General features: G+C 38.1%; 1 protein-coding gene across 1 annotated transcript in view; it reads right to left on the bottom strand.

The window, feature by feature from the left end:
• LOC126298111 (uncharacterized) overlaps positions 1-18,038 on the bottom strand; it is a 318,107-nt gene that overhangs the window by 31,952 nt on the left and 268,117 nt on the right. Inside the window, exon 7 of the mRNA XM_049989432.1 lies at positions 1,818-1,901. Within this exon, the coding sequence (XP_049845389.1) occupies positions 1,818-1,901 (84 nt within the window). The remainder of the gene's footprint in view (positions 1-1,817; positions 1,902-18,038) is intronic.

Genomic DNA, 18,038 nt, shown 5'->3' with positions numbered 1-18,038 from the left:
CACTATTTTCAATCTTGAAAGGTTCAGTTTGGAGCAATTCAACATAACTCTTAAAGTAAAGGTGTTTAAACATTTCACTGCTCAGGAGTCTTTCAAATGGAGTATACTGTTTGGTTAGATGCATAATCCAAAGTACACCATCTTGTCAGATTTAGTAAACATAAGGCATTATCGATAACTGTTTCTCCCTCAAATGGTCTACTGAGTTATTGAAAATTTGAGCAGTTCAGGAGACCAAACCAATAATGTATCTACTGGAAGAAGCTACAACCTGAAGCAGGAGGTTTCTACATAGCAGATTAAAAAATAAAAAAATAAAAAAAAAACAGATATACATCCACCTAATGTGATAAGGGTATCACGTAAAACACCGTGAGAATTATAACAAGACATTAGGAACAGTCACAATCGAGCTGCAGGAGCCCATTGTAGACAGTACTATAAGATAGCTAAAAAGTCATTAAGAAGGCAAAAAGCACATGCTCTGCAAACAGAACAGCTAATTATCAAGATGAGATTAAAATAATATGGTTACTCATGAAGGAAGTATCTGGCCAACAGTGCCAGGTCAAGTACCCTAGACACAAGTAGTAAGAATCTTTTTGTTATTGATAAGTCAGATCAGTGGTATCTATACAGTGGACACAATGTAAGTACTGATTACTCAGAATTAACTGGATTACTAGAAACAATGGTAAAACTGGTTGAAACTTTAGAGCTTAAAAACATTTCTCATGTGGATTAGTAAATCCAATATAACACAAGTTTTATATTACTGTACATTGAAAATTTCATTTGGAAACATCCCCTAGGCTGTGGCTAAGCCATGTTTCCACAATAACTTTTCTTCGAGGAGTGCTAGCATTGTAAGGTTCACAGGAGAAATTCTGTGAAGTTGGAAAGGTAGGAGACGTGGTACTGTTGGAAGTGAAGCTGTGAGTATGGATCGTGTTTCGTGCTTGGGTAGATCAGCAGGTAGACAAAAGCCTTGAGTCAAAGTCTTGGTCCAGCATACAGTTTTAATCTACCAGGATATTTCATACCAGTACACACAATACCACTGAGTGAAAATGTCATTCTCGAAATGCTAAACGTGAAGGACATTACAGCACTCTAGCGACTGTTATAACAATCACAGAGAATTGCATCTCTAATTATTTACATATCACAGAGAGTGTTTATGCATACAGAGTTACATTGACAACTGTCTGCATCTTGTTGGTAAATACTCACAAATGGTCTGCATGTGTACAAAGTTACATTTACAACTGAACATGTTGCCTGAGTTCTTTACTCTCTTTGTCAGGTGTCTTATCTTCTGATGCACTGTCTAGTTTGATAAGGGTATGTCCAAAAAAGCCTATAGTACTATGGTCCCATATAACTCTTTTGTGTGTTAGTTATGAAGATGGTATTTAATAACCTCACACCTGTATTGGAACAGAAACATTATTTAATAAAAGATCATCATGTTACTCAGTTGTAAAGAGACTAATATCAAGGTCACTGATCCCTTTACAAGCTGGTATTTTTTCTTTCAAGTTTTGTATGTGTATGATTCCTTTCAAATTGTTCCATAAAACCCAAAATCAGTTTTGGTAGCTCAACAAAAACGTTTGAGTACATAAGATTATCAACCTTTCTACTATCTACTGACAACAGCATTTCACAATTACTCTTCAAGTTTAGGTATAAAAATACTCTTCAACTGTTGTCCTGGAGTGTCTCAATTCCAACCATTGCAACAGGTGCTAAACTGTAACTATTCTAGACAAGATTTCATGTTGTAATACCATTAAGGTAATTGTTTAACTTACATTTGAGAGAGCTGACTGTTCTCCTTCACATGTCTCCTCCAAGTTTACAGCTTCCTGCACAGATGCCATGCTTGGGTCTTCAGCCTAATAATAAAAGGGTAATCTCTTCAATTCTTAAATTTATAAATGGAACTTAAAACACACTGATCCCAACTGTAGCATAAAGATAAATGTTTGCAGAAATAGCTACATCTATGCAACATGAAACAATTCGGAATGAGCCAGTAAAAACATTTAGCAGTTTTACTAATTGCTGTGATTCCTTAACCATTACTTCTTATTGGGATACAACAGTAATGTACTGAAATAAATTTCATTTTAAGAATCTGCACTTTGAGATTTGTGTGTACCCACTTACTTTGCAATCATGATCATTACTTTCTGCTTAGCATTTCACCACTGGCTGACATGGATGAACTTCTTCCCCTCAAAACAAATTTCCCGATTACACGTTGTTGATACCAGTATGATACGACATGTAGTTTTACATCTACATGGCACTTACTGCTAGATGCTATGAAAATTAAAAGTCTCACAAACAACCAGTGCTAATGAACTCTGTAAAAGGGATTACTTTTGGGAACAATGCAATTTGGCCAACAGTGAGTTGAACTGTGACGTTTCAGACCTGGGCAGTGTGATAAGCCACAATAATCCGTAGAACATAGTGGGTTTATGCACATTTTGTTCACTGTATTACTTATTACTTTTTTCTCTTCTACTGGAATTCACTCTTGAATAAATCATAAATACTAAAAGGTAATCAGAATATGATCTGATCTGATACTGCCAATTACTCACTGACTTGTGTAGAATGATAGTCTTCCCACAGTTATTGAGTTGTAATAGGTAGAATGGTATATTAAAAGGAATTTCTGTTCCAATACAGAATACATGTGATATTTAAAATAGCAATATCAGAGAAGAATTACCCAAGTAAGACTTTCCAGTTCTTTAGCTGTAAGAAATAAGGTAAATCTCTCCTCCAACCAAAGGCTGGTTTGAAGACTACAGTGTACAATCCTATTAGATGTGGTGTTGCTTAGACTTCCTTGAAGTTTGGAACTGAATTTTGATCTGACGTGATGAGGGCCTATAGTCCAATGAGATTCCAATTTATGATGTCACTTGGAATTTTTAACGTATTTTAATGATTTTCAAGGGTTAAAAAATTGCAGTAAGTGACAGAAAAATTGTAGAACTGACAACACTAGACTGTTGGACTTGTTTTTTTACACTTATCCAGCAAAAACCCCAAGCTATAATGGCAAAAAAATCCAACTAATTGCGTTGAAGATCAAAAGCAATACTTTACATTTGCAACACCAAGAACTGTGGTAAAGCAGGTCAGCTCCTTACAGATAAAAGAACAGTGAAATCAAAAATGAAATTTAGCAAGTAAGAAAACAATAATACTAATTTACTCAATTCCTGTACATCTAATTCTGAATATTTAAACACAATAACCTCATTACATACATTTGTTGGTATGTTAATTCGAATTAACTTGCATCCTACTCTACAAAAATTATCCATCCAAGTGTTTACAGTTGTTCACAAGCAGGCTTAAATACACCGATGAGCCAAAACATTATCACCTCTTACTTAATAGCTTCTTTGTCCATCTATGGAACAAAATACATTACTGATACAGTGTATTAGGGATCTCCAGTTTGTTAATAGGTTTGTGTGTAGAAAGATCTGCTAATGATATTTTCATGGATATTAATAAATTGTTTAAAGCCAACCCACTGACATTAAACTTTGAAAAGACTTACTATATGCAATTCAGAACCTGTAAGAGGTTTCAACCCATAATATGCATAAAGTATGAAAAACAGCAGATAGAAGAGGTTGACAGTCTAAATTCATGGATGTCCTTTAGAAACCTCTTCCAAGAAGACAGTAACCCAGCTGGGTTCCATAGGATTTACTCAGGTGAATTTGGTAGCTAAAACATCAGTGTGAGTTCATTATGATGCTTCTCATACCACTGTTATATGGGTCTGGCTCCAAGACATGGACAATCATACTGCTGAAAGAGACATTGCCATCAGGAAACACAACGAGCATGTCTTCAATTTCTACCACAGGTCCCATGCAACTGAAACAGAATGTCTCCCACAACATAACACTGTTCCCACTAGCATGCATCTGAGGCACACTACACATTTTGAGCTGCAGTTCAGCTTGATGATGGCATTTGTCGAGACGAGCATGGACCAGGTGTAGAAAAAATATGATTCACCCAATGAGCCAACATGTTTCCATTGATCGACAGCAAAATCCTGATGGTCTTGTGCCTACTGCAATCACAATTGATGTTATTGTTCTGTCAACATGTGTACACATAGCGATGGTCTTTCACAGGCCTCCATGTTCAACAGTGTATGATGAACTACGTGCCTTGAAACACTTGTTCATGCACCAGCGTGGTGATCTTTCAGCAGTGATGCCACAGATCACCACCTCTCTCATTTTACAGAGCAGACAAGCTTCCACAAGCAACTTTCTGTGATTAATTTAGGATATCCAACCATTTAACTTGTAGTAGTAGTTTCTGTTCCTCAACCTCTTTCTGTATATGCTCATGACAATAGCATGTGAACATCTGAGCAGCTTACCCATTCCTGAGTTACTTGTTCACAGGGTCAGCATTTCCCCATTTGCAGTTCACATCTTCACTAGGGTGATCCCCCCCTTCATGCCTGCTCTGCTTTCATACTTTTGTCACTGGATCATGTGTCCAGAATGCCACTAGGTGTCATCCAATATTGTGATGGGCACAGGTCATAAAGTTTTGGCTCATAATCACCATCTGAGTAAAATTTTGTTAATATTTACAAATGGAGAGATTCCACATAATTGAAGGCAAATTAATTTTGTAGCTGCCCAGTTATTTACTATTAGAAACTTGGATAACAATAATGATGATGTAGAAGTTAAATTAGACCTTTCTAAAGCTTTCACCATTGTTAGTCATCAAGTTGCATGAGATAAGTAGGAAGCAATGGGGATAATAGGGGTTGAAGCCAAGTGGTTTCACTTATATTCATGTAACAGTTCACATGTTGTGGAACTCACATCAGATCATTTTAATCATAAAATCAGGTAATATGTGATGCAAAGAAAGTTGAAATAGGAGTACAGCATGGCCTCTACCTGATCGTTACTTATTTAGTTGACATACACACCTCAGAAACTGCAACTGAGTTCATGGTATTTGCAGATTATGCAAGTGTAATGGTGTGCAATGTTATGGTGATAACAACTGATCAAAACCTCAAGTTCTTGCATTCATTGTTCAATGCCAACAGACTTTCTCTTATCCAGACCATGCTAACTAAATTCTGCTGGAGGCTCAGTTTGGTATATTTAACTCTAAGAACTAATTCTAAGGTTTGCTCCACAGATGTTGCTAGATTCGACTCCCCTGTAGTTGTGTAATTACTTTACTGAGGGAAAATTAAGTGTTAATTAAATGAAATTGTTACAGAGAAGGCTATTAAAACCATGTAATGCCATTCTGCTAGGTTTCATTGCAAGTCATTATTCAAAATCTACTTCCCCCCCCCCCCCCCTCCTGTACATTTACAAATGTGTGTCAGTGGTTGAGCTAGACTCAGTGTTCTGCGAACCAACTGTGATTACCACTTTTATAATACTCACAGACATGGGTCCCTACATACAGAACAAATAAAAACGAATATGCTCAAAGACAAGACCAATTTACATAAAGATGTTAAGACGTGGATACTGCTTTTAGACCAGGGTTAGAATCAGTTCTTGTTAAGGATTATTTTTACAATGAAAGAGAGTGGAAGAGATAATGAGAATACTGGGCCCTCATTTATTGTTGAGTTCTATCGATTCACGTGACTAATGTGCCATGTATGCTGTATTTGATACCACAAAAGGATGTTTCTTTTGTCCCTTTTTGGTTTCCTTTGTTTTAGATGCAATGCAATACAACTCATTAAAGATGGATTCTGGCACTAAATTAGTTGCGGTGAAAATAGCAGCAGCAAGTTTTTTGTGTGTTTTCTTTAAGGTAGTGTTATATAAGGCTTTTTTCCTGATGTGTTTCATATCAAAGTTTCATGTTCTAGTTGCAGCACTGATTTACTTCTTGTGCACATTGTTATGTAATATATTCATATGTTTGCATTTTTTTCAAAATTGTTTTATATCAAAATTTCATGTTCTAGCAGGGTTTGTATGCCTCTTTGAAATTCTTAAAAGCTCTTATTTCATCTACTATGTTTTACTGGCCTTCAAAAGTTTTTTATTTTTATATCTCCCAAAAATTACTTATTTCCAAAATGTCATTTTATTCCATAATTTCTGTAACTTCGTTTTACTTTATTACCTCTGGAAAGGACAATTTTGTGTGATAAGTTTACATGACACATGGGAAGCATTACACCATTTTAAGCTACCGTAGGAAAATCTATATGCACTATGTGACAAGACACAGTACTTGTTAAGAAAATTGGGGTTACAGTTCTCCATTGGGGTGTACAGTGACATTTATGTAAATGCAACTCATGTGTACTCTTATAGGTTAAGACTCTGTTACATGCTAATAATTTTCTTTTATAGGTTTGTTCAGTATGCTGGGTGTTTAGTGTTTTTTTTCAGATTTCAGTTCACACAAAACATTTTTTATTATAGTAAAACATCAGCAGTTATTAAAGAAAGAAAGAGACGAATTTAAGCAGTTTTTTGCGACTTCAAAACCCATCACATCAACTGTTTCTGAAAATTTGACAGTGACATATAAAAGCATGTCAGAGATGGCAGAAGCCCAAACAACAGAAACTATCAAAAATAATGATAACACATTTTTTTCTTACATTTCAGGAAGTAATATTAAGGCTCAAATTCTCTGGCCTAAGAAGTGTGCAAATCTGATTTAATCCTGTAAGATGTGCACTAGTTTTACTGAACTTTTTGCCACTATCTTTCATGGCAGACAAAATGTGAAAAACTTTTACTGCAGTGACAGAAAATGTGTGTGGATTTATTGGTGGCCAACTCCTTCTACTCCATTGATGAATTTCTCAGTAGAACCAACTGATTTGTGTAGAATATAACTTCTGCACAATTTCAGTGCAGAAATGTGTTCATTGTGAATAAGTGTGTGTGTGTGTGTGTGTGTGTGTGTGTGTGTGTGTGTGTGAAAAAGAGGAGAGAGAGAGAGAGAGAGAGAGAGAGAGAGAGAGAAAGAGAGAGAGAGAGAGATCACAATGGGCCCCAGTCAGTTTAAGGATAGTTCTCTATGTGTACGTCTAAGCTCTCTGTGTACATAATTGGTTCCTGTTGAATGTTACTTAAATACTGTGTTCAATTTGCTAATGTTTTCATGGAATAAATTTGTGTTCAGTCAACAGGTCACCTGTGGTCACCCAGCACTCAAACCTAATTACAACACAACTGGTGTTGAGTACAACCTGTTCTCTGCACCAATTTCTACTTTTGCTGGAAAATCAAATTCAGGTACTTAAATCATTGGTTTTGGTTTTGTCTAGTTGGTATGCTCCTCAGTCTGTGTTACCTGCTGTTTTGCCCTCCAAGGCCCACATGGTTTATTCACCTCCCTTTTCTACATGCAATAAATCTGTTGATGAATGGGACACATACGAGAAACATCTACAGTGACACTTTCCAGCTCTTGGAATTACTGATGCTGTTTTATGTCAAGCCTTTTTTCTTTCATGGATATCACCATGTGTGTGTCAAGTCTTATGTCTGCTCATCCCTTTGCAGTATCCATCTTCTTTAATGTTTGAGCAAATGTGTGAACTTCCTTCAAAATACTACTGTAAGCACACACATGTTATTGCATCTGCGCCAAAATTTCAGGTACAGTGAATTTATTGTTTCAACAAGTGGTGTATACACAGTTAGATGTGTTATTTCATTGGTTTTCCTCATTGTTGTCTCCTGGATTGGGGTATGCCAACAATTTCCAAGCACACATTACCATGAAACCTTCTGCTAGGCCCCATTTTTTCTGGCCCATCCGGTTCCAGTGGTACTCAGGGAACAAGTCAATGATGACTTAGATTACCTCATAGAATATAGCATTGTTCAGCCTATGGCATCAAGTGAATGGTCTATCCCCTTAGTTATTGCAAAGAAACCATTACACCCATTACACCTCTGTGGCAACTTTAATGTTTCTGTGAATGGACAATCTATAGCTGGTACATAGCTGATTTTTGTCAAAACCCCTTTTGGCTGTACAAATACTTTTGGTGCCGGGCACTAATGACCATAGCAGTTTTGGTTGCCCCTTCAAGTCGCCACAGTTTCCATTTATTTTTAAATGCTTTTTAGAATAATGTTAAGTGTCTGTGTTGAGTCATGCATACTATTTGGATGACGTAGTTTCTGGTGCCTCCACAGAAGAATATTTATAAAATCTCTGTGCTATTTTTTCCATCCTCCAAGCAGCCAGGTTGAAGAGTAATGAAGAACAACATTTATTTTTTCAATCTTCTATCATTTATCTTGGGTTTGAAGTTCCTTGCGAGGGCTTCAAACCTATGCATCAGAATGTTTCTGCTATTTTGTCAACTCCATGCTCTACATCAGTCAAAAACTTCAAGTTTTTCTTGCCTCTACTATCATAAATTTCTGGCTGGGGTAGGGACAATTGTGTAGCTGTTCATGCATTGCTGTGCAAGGGATGCAGTTTTGTTGGTTGCCACCTTGTCAAACCACTACCACCCGCAAGATCATGATGCAGTTTGTGCCCTGCTTAGTGACATACCAACCAGGCTTCCACTCGGTCCTTGAAACGGATGCTTCACACTACAGGTTGTGACCATTATGGACCGGTTCATAGATTTCCCTATAGTTCAGAGTGGACCATTGTTTATGCCCAAAAATGGTGACTACTGCTCAGACTAGGTACTCTCAGATAGAAAAGGAGGCTTTGGCCATCATATATACTATTAAGAAATTCCATGTTTTCCCCTGAGGTGCCAAATTTGACCTTGTCACGAATCACAAACCACTGGCTTCCTTATTCAGTTCTTATGCATCATTAGCAGGGAAAGTGGAACATTTCATTCAATGTTGGGCTTTTTTCCTTTCATGTTACAACTATGAGATTCATTTGTGTGCTATAAATCAACACACAATTGCCAGTGCTGGCCTGTCCACACCCAGGATATGATCAGGAGGAACTGCTTTGTTTCCACATTTTATCACTTTACAGTAGATAGTTGATGGTTTTCCTGTAAGTAGCACACAGATAATGAAGGTGGTAGTTTCTGATCCTGATTTGCAGAAGGTCACAACATTCGTACACCTTCTCATGCACCTGATCCCCTTTGTAACTATTACATCTTTTGTCATCAACACTCTGTTACGCATGGTGTTTTGGTTTCAGACATGGATCACATGGCCCATCAGGTGGTGATACCCTCAGTGCTTCATTCAAAGGTTCTCAATTTATTATATGCAGATCATTTAGGTGTATCATACACAAAAGCACTGGCATGTCAGCATGTGTTTTGGCCCGATATGGACAGTGATGTTATGAGCCTGTTTGCCTTCTGTTCACAGTGTAATAAACCAAGCTGCTCTCTGGGCATTGTTACTTCCTTGACTGACATCATTGCAAGCATGGGACCATATACCTGTGGATTTTGCTGGCCTCTTTCTCATTGCTTGTTAACTGTTTGTTGTTGGTGCATATCCTCATTTTCTGTATGTTATTCATTGAGTTTCCACATCCATAACTGCTGCCACCACAGCCTTGTCTAAAAAAATTTCATTTGAAAGGTCACCCGTGATGTTAATCTCCAATAATGGTCAATCATTTTTATTGCAAGAGTTTGCAGTATTTTGCAATCTGCGAGTTATCCATCACATCCTCACCCCACTGTTCCACCCACAATCTTGCGGTGAGGTGGAATGCCTAATGGGAATGTTCAAAACTCAGACGAAAGAGTATGTTGCCAATTCTTCATCCAATGCTACATTACACCATTTCACTCCATTTGGCAAGAAACACTTCCCAGAAGTACTCCACAGGCAATATCTGAGCCACTGCTACAACTCCCATGTGCTCCACCTGAACAAAAACCAATGCACTCGCCTTACCTCTTCCAGCCCGGTGTGGCTGTCTCAGCACATTGTTCCTGATGGTGCCCTAAATGGATTCCAGCTATCATTGGCAGTTGCTGGAGATGGCATTACATCTGCATGGAGGATGGGCTCTGCTAGAGGCAGCATCATCATCTTTACCTTCGCATGGACAGCCGGGTGCACCATGACGTTACACCATCACCTCCAAGCCCACCCACATCATGCATCACACAACCTGCCACTGACGGTTCTCCACTCCTGTATAGACAAGTGCATCCATGCACCCAGTTTCTCTATTCCTTACAACACCATCATCAGTGATTCTGTCACCCGCACCTAAGCAGCCACTCATACCAATATCATCATCAGGAGAACCATCACCAAAGCTGATACCCAAAGTCAACACAGAAACAGCCCGGCATTGCCTACGTTACTGTATGGTTTGACACAGGAAGGTGGCTGTAGAAAGTTTCCACACCTGAAGCACTTCAGACCATACACTCCTGTTGCAGCATGCCACCTTAGCCACAGACCCACAATTGAGGAGGACAGCATGGACATCTCAAGAATCTGTGATATCCATACCTGAAAGGAATGCAGTGACATGTGTGCATACTTTCAAATGGTGGCTGCATGTATGGCAGTGCTATGTTGTCCATGGAGGGTGCCTCATTACCATCAGAGCCCAACATGGGCCCCAGTCTATTTAATGCCAGTCAAGCTACGCTCAGCCTAAGTTCTCAATGTATACGGCTACAGCTCTGTGCGTACATAACTGGTTCCTGTTGACTGTTACTTACATACTATGATCAAGTTGTTGACACTTATATGGAATTAAGTTGTGTTCAGTCCACTGATCGTGTGGTACTTACACCTAATTACATATGAAAACATTACTTTTGTTTGGTGGTCTCACGGTTCCAGGCGCGCAGTCTGTAACCGTGCGACTGCTACGGTCGCAGGTTCGAATCCTGCCTCGGGCATGGATGTGTGTGATGTCCTTACGTTAGTTGGGTTTAAGTAGTTCTAAGTTCTAGGGGACTAATGACCACAGCAGTTGAGTCCCCTAGTGCTCAGAGCCAGCCATTACTTTTGTTTGTTTGAATATTTCCAAAATAAACTCTGTTCTTGTTGTACTGCTGGCTGCAATGAATAATGCACATGGCATCACTGTTAACAAAGTCAAGTTCACCATCACTGGTAGTCAAGAATCTTGACAACAGAAACGTGTTGGAGACCTTCAGAGAAACCAGCACTGCAGCTCCAGATTTGATGCTTCATGCATGTTGTGCTCAATATTAGATGCTGCTCTTCCTTCTCCAACACTGACTATCTTTCAGTGCACATAGCACTCCCAACCCTTACCCAATGTTTCAAATTCTCTGTTGTGCAGGCAGAAGAATCCCTGTTTTCTTGACTTACAACAAGTAACTGATAAGCAAAACATAAGTTTGAATGATGGTCATGACTATGATGAGGTGCCTATGATGGTACAGAAACAATGAAACATTGGTCACATTTGATTTTCTGCTTTAAAAACACACCATCAGGCTGAATAAACAAGTTAAATCCAGTTCCGACATGTTTGAAAGGGCAAAAAAAAAAAGCAATTAATCAGAAGGTAATATGCCCAGTCAAAAAACTAAAGTTCAGGCATTACCTCTTTGCATCTTTGTGCTGAATGGTTAAATTGGCTGTCAATAATCACAATTTTGTGGTAAAAGAACTTCATTGCCACTGTTTAACTTGCACATGATAAAGCAAGCCATCTCTTCTCAGGTGCAAAACAGCTGCCAGTTGGTGCTGACCTCTTTTCAGTAAGCAAGATAAGACACTAGCTTACCAGAGCAGCACCTTACATGGCCAATCTGTTAAGTGTTAGGTGAGCTCATAATGCAGTCATTGTGGCCTACAGCCATAGGCTGGATTGATGCCACTCTCCAGCTGCACTATGCTGTGGAAGACTCTTCATCTCAGAATACCTATTGCAATATACATCCATCTGAAACTGGTTATTGTTTTTATCACTTGTACTCCTTGTACAAATTTCAGCCCCCAAACTTCAGTTCAATACTAAATATATAATCATTTGAAGCCCCAGAATATGTCCTAACAACCAGTCTCTTATATTACTCATGTTAAGCCATCAATTTTTTCTCCTCTATCCTGTTCAGTACTTCCTCATTAGTGGCATAATATAACCATCTAATCTTCTTTCTGTTGCACCACATTTCAAAAGATCCTATTGCCTTCTTGCCCGAACTGTTTGTCATCCATATTTCACTTCTGTACAAGACTGCACTACAGAGAAATACCCCCAGAAAAGACTTCCAAACACAATTTTCACTTGATGTTAACAAATATCTCTTCTTCATAAATGCATTTTTTGCAGTTGCCAGTCTACAATTCATACCTCTTCTACTTTGTCCATCATTTGTTACATTACAGGCCAAATGAGAAAACTCATCTACAATTTTTTCTTCCCCATTTCCTAAAATCCCTGAGAATAATCTGATTTAATTTGACTACATTCCACTACACTTGTTTTGATTTTGTTGATGTTAATGTTATATTCTCCTTTCAGGACACTGTCAATTCTGTTCAACAGCTCTTTCAAGTCATTTGCTGTTTCTGACACAATTACAGTGTCATCAGAAAACCCCACAGTTTTGATTTCTTTTTCCCAAAATTTTATTCCTTTTCCAAACTTTTCTTTGACTTCCTTTGCTGCTAGCTCAATGTACAGTTTGAACAACACCAGGAATAGGCTCCAACACTGTCTCATTTCCTTCTCAACCACTGCTTGCCTTTCACACTCTGTGACTCCCCTAATTACTTTTTGGTTTCTGTACAAGTTGTAAATAAGTCAGTGGTCCCTGTATTTTGCCACTGATTGCTTCAGAATTATAAACAGTGTATTGCTGTCAACATGTCAAATGCTTTCTCTTAGTCTACAAATGCTAGACACATAGGTTTGCCTTCCTTTAACTTGTCTTAAAGGTTATGTCATAGGTTCACTGTTGCCTTTTGTGTTGATACATTTCTCCAGGACCCAAACTGATTTTCCGTGAGGTTTTAATCTACCTGTTTTTTGACACTTCTGAAAGTAATTCATGTCAGTATTTTGCAACCATGAACTTTTATGCTAATGATTTGATAATAATCATGTGTCTGCTTCCTTTGGAATTGCAGTTATTAAATTTTTCTTCTTTTTTTTTTTTAAAAAAAGGCCTAAAAGGCTGAGGGTTTCTCCCCTGTGTCATACATCTTGCACACCAGGGGGAGTAGTTTTGTCATGGCTGACTTTCCCAGAGATATCAGTAGTTCTGAGGAAATGTCATCTGCTCCAGGAACATTGTTCTGATTTGGGTCTTTCAGTGTCCTGTAAAATTGTTGTGGCAGTATCATATCTTGCATCTCATCTTCATATACTTCCGCTTCTCTTTTTCGTAATATTGACTCTGTAATTTGGCCTGTATTTTCAATTCTCCAAGGAAATCAAATGTGATTCCTTGGCATCTGTTTCCAAAATACAATGCATCCTGTTTTTTATGCAAACTGTTCCCAAATGCATGTTTTGTGTACATCTTTCAATTTATGTAATTTCCCCACATACATCTCATTTTTCAAGTGAAGCTTAGCCTTTAATTTCAGCAGATGTCGCACAATTCAAGCAAAAATACATGCTTTGTGAAGCTCTTCTTCAATAAATATTATTTAAATATTGTGTGCATTATCATCTGCCACTTTTCAAGCTAGCAAGGAAGCTAATCACTCCACAAAATAATTTGTATTATTAATTAACGAAATTATTACTCATGTACACAGTCTGATCAAGGAATGAACAAATACCATGTGGGACAATGTATGAAATGATCTAAGCCTAACTCTAGTATTTTATCACTAAAATTTAATTGTCTGTGTTGTGCCAGAATTTAGTACATTGACCAGGCAAGTTATATTCAATACAGAACTGAAAATACAAGATATGTATAAATTCAATACAGAACTGAAAATACAAGATATGTAATTTTAGCTTGTCAGGTAATAGATTACCAGAGACTGGAGCATATGTAGTGCAATAGATGTAACACAGTATATCTCAATTTATCTGAATATCCTAAAGAGAACTTGTTAGTCATTTTTATCACAAATAATATTGCACATGCCTATAAAATGTAAAGCAATTTTCAGCAGCTATATTATGAAGAGAGAGGACTAAGGAAAAATCCACTTATGAGACATACATAGTAAAGAAGTGCCCCATAGATTCCATCAGTGCTTCGTGTGAAGATGAAGAGACACTGGAATCAACTGGTGTCATATGAGAATTGAAATATGAACAAAAACACTGTTTGCAAAAAAATATGATAACTTACTGCCTGATTTTTCAATATTCTGTTCTAGAAACGACAACATCAACAAATTGGATAACAAATAACAATTAATGCTATAAAATGAAAGGAGTGTCATAATTATTCAACCAGAAATGGGGCCACATTCATGTAATCAGAAATCAGGTCACCCTGGATCTTTAGGGTATAGAACAAGCTTGCAGACCCACAACTGACAAGTAATTTGTAACTCTTACTCAAGATAAGGGAAAATTTCTCTCATGCTTAAGAAACTAAGGATATTTACCCTTACATAATATTGTTCTTTGCAATTTATTTCTTTACTTTCCAGAACCATATACAATGCTCCCTCTGAGTTCCAAGGATTCAACAGCACACATAATAATTTTCTTCTGAAGGAACTTACATTTAAGATGTTGGTGGCACTCAAAATAGTTTTCTCATTTTGCTGATTTCATTTGAGAGTGGACATTGCCCTACTAGGAGTTGGATAAAACTTCAAGCAAATGCCTAATGCAAAACAACTATCAGCTGGCTCAGCAGGTGCACCACTGGAGATAGTGCTGAATTCTCTATGCTCAGTTATTCTACCAAAGTATGTATCTTTATCAAGGGTTCGGAGAGTGTCAAGAAAATTAAGGAGGTGCTGCCAGAATATGATGTGCATAATATTAAGGAGAAGGATTGCATCTCATCTCCAGCACTCCAATTTAAAATGGTTTTTGGCAAATACAGACCAGTAATGGGTGAGTTAAATGTGAAGTCATTGGAATAGGAATAGTGTGACTGTCAGTTACGAGATTTCCAATATGATACCAATGAGTAGAATCAAACTGAGTGTTAAACGATGAATGAAATGTAATAGTTTTAATCCACTGAATAGAACGGAACTTATTGTTGAACAACAAAATAAATGTAAGTTATATAATAAAATTTCTATCTAGAGATTTATGTTTGGTTTTTCCCCTCTCCCTCTTTAATATATGGTGTAAAGAAATACTTCATTCCTGTTCCCCATTTTGATGAGATCCTTTTCTTGCTACTGACTTTATTGTAATCAGTATGAAGGCTGAAGCAGCTAATGAACAACATCACTCAGCATGTAAAATTTACCTGAGGAGAGTGGTTGTCATGAAAATGATTAATGGCCTTCATCAAACTGTTTTTGGTGATATGATAATACACACATCAAGAAAAGTTTTGCATCACCTCGTTTCCAAGAGTTCCCAAACACGTACAGAAAATTTGAATAAATATCAACAAAAACATAATTCTGCCCTTTTTATTGCTCTTCAAAACCACACACACATTGTATGTTGTACCACATTACAGTGAGACTTTCAGAATTGGTGGTCCAGACTGCTGTACACACTGGTACCTTTAATTCTCAGTAACACATCCTCTTACATTGATACATGCCTGTATTCGTCGTGGGCATACCATCCAGAATTTCATCAAGGCACTGTTGGTCCATATTTTTCCACTCCGAAACCATGATTTGGAGTAGATTCCTTAAAGTGGTTGGTGAGTCACGTCATCCATAAACAGCCCTTTTCAACCTATCCCAGGCATGTTTGATAGGGTTCGCATCTGGAGAACATGCTGGCCACTCTAGTCAAGCAATGTCATTATCCTGAAGGAAGTCATTCACAAGATGTGCATGACGGGGACCAAAATGTCCTCCATGAAGATGAATGCCTCACCAATAGGCTGCCGATATAGTTGCACTATCAGTTGGATGATAGCATTCATGTATCATACAGTTGTTACGGCGCCTTCCATGACCACCACCAGCTTACGTCGGCCCCACATAATGAAACCCCAAAGCATCAGGGAACCTCCAATTTGCTGCATTTGCTGGACTGTGTGTCTAAGCCATTCAGCCTGACTGGGTTGCCTCCAAACACATCTCTGATGATTGTCTGGTTGAAGGCATATGTGACACTCATTGGTGAAGAGAACGTGATGCCAATCCTGACCGGTCCATTCGGCATGTTGTTGGGTGCACTTGTACCCCGTTGCATGGTGTCGTATTTGCAAAGATGGATCTCACCATGGATGTCGGGAGTGAAGTTGCACATTATGCAGTCTATTGGACACAGTATGACTTGTAACACGATGTCATGTGGCTGCACGAAAAGCGTTATTCAACATGGTGGCGTTGCTGTTACGGTTCCTCCGAGCCATAACCCATAGGTAGTGGTCATCCATTGCAGTAGTAGCCATTGGGTGGCCTGAGATAAGCATGTCATCAACAGTTCCTGTCACCCTGTATCCCCTCAATGTCTGAACAACATCCCTCTGGTTCACTCTGAGACACCTGGATGCTTCCCTTGTCGAGAGCCTTTCCTAGCACAAAGTAACAATGGGGTGCAATTGAACTGTGGTATTGACCACCTAGGCATAGTTGAACTACAGTCAAGAAGAGCCATGTACCTCCTTCCTGGTGGAATGACTGGAACTGATCGGCTGTCTGACCCCCTCAGTATAACAGGTGCTGCTCATGCATGGTTGTTTACGTCTTTGGATGGGCTTAGTAACATCTCTGAACAGTCAAAGGGACTGTGTCTGTGATTCAGTATCCACAGTCAACATCTATCTTCAGGATTTCTGGGAATCGGAGTGATGCAAATAATTTTGATGTGTATATATTACAAACATGATTCAGGCTATAAATATTTATTAGTCTTAAAGTAATTGACATATTCCCCAACATGTATAGATCATGGCTCAAAAGACTGAAACTGGTGCTGAGGTTGCCGATGTGTTTAGAAAAATATACAGAAGAAATAGAAGGACCCAAAGCCACTTAGAAACAGATTCATGTAAGGAATTTTAAATTACTCATTTCAACAAGCTAATGGAAAAACATGAGATTAAAAACTATTCACCATTTTCAATATTGAAAGCTACACTTGTAATTTGATTCAACAGAACTCTTAAAGGAAAAATGTTTACACATTTCACTGCTCAAAATTCTTTCAAATGAAGTATTACGGTGCAAGATCTAGACAGTGAACATAATCATCAAGATATAGAACAATTAACATGAAATCTTCTCATGAGAAAGGTAATGTCTTTTGTCTAATGTGTATAATAAAGTCAAGATGATAGATAGATAGATCATTGAAAAGCCAACTTCAAAGTAATGGATAGCACTATATGACCAAAAAATATTATGATAAAGAGTTTTTTTTATTTCGAAGGATGAACAATATCCGTGTGAAATAGGCTTCTCTGTGACAAACAGGTACCAGAGCAACCAAGTGAAAATAGTTCACATATTACGAAAAATGTCACTCCTATAGCTATAAGTTGTACCAATGTACAATGTCTTAAGACTAAAGCTGATGTGCTGTCATTCTTTATTGAGGAAATGAAACAAGACGTGCTGTGTCTATGTGAACAATAGTTATCAGCACAGGAAGCTGAATGCTACAACTGCGTTGAAAACTTAAACAACTGCTACCTTTGGTGGTCTGTCTGTATATGCCAACAGAAAATTCAGTGTTTGAGAAACTGATTAAAGGAACTCCTCTGTGGATCTAGATTTAGAGTTGACAGTTGTGGGGTTTCCAGAATGAGATTTTCATTCTGCACTGGAGTGTGCGCTGATGTGAAACTTCCTGCCAGAATAAAACTGTGTGCCAGACCAAGACTCAAACTCGGGACCTTTGCCTTTCGAGAGCAAGTGCTCTACCATCTGAGCTAACCAAGCATGACTCACGTCCCATCCTCACAGCTATACTTCTGCCAGTACCGT

The sequence above is a fragment of the Schistocerca gregaria genome, chromosome X (assembly GCF_023897955.1).
Source record: "Schistocerca gregaria isolate iqSchGreg1 chromosome X, iqSchGreg1.2, whole genome shotgun sequence".
NCBI lineage: Eukaryota > Metazoa > Arthropoda > Insecta > Orthoptera > Acrididae > Schistocerca > Schistocerca gregaria.
Note: the sequence above shows the minus strand (reverse complement) of the source record. Positions and strands in the feature narration are given on the sequence as shown.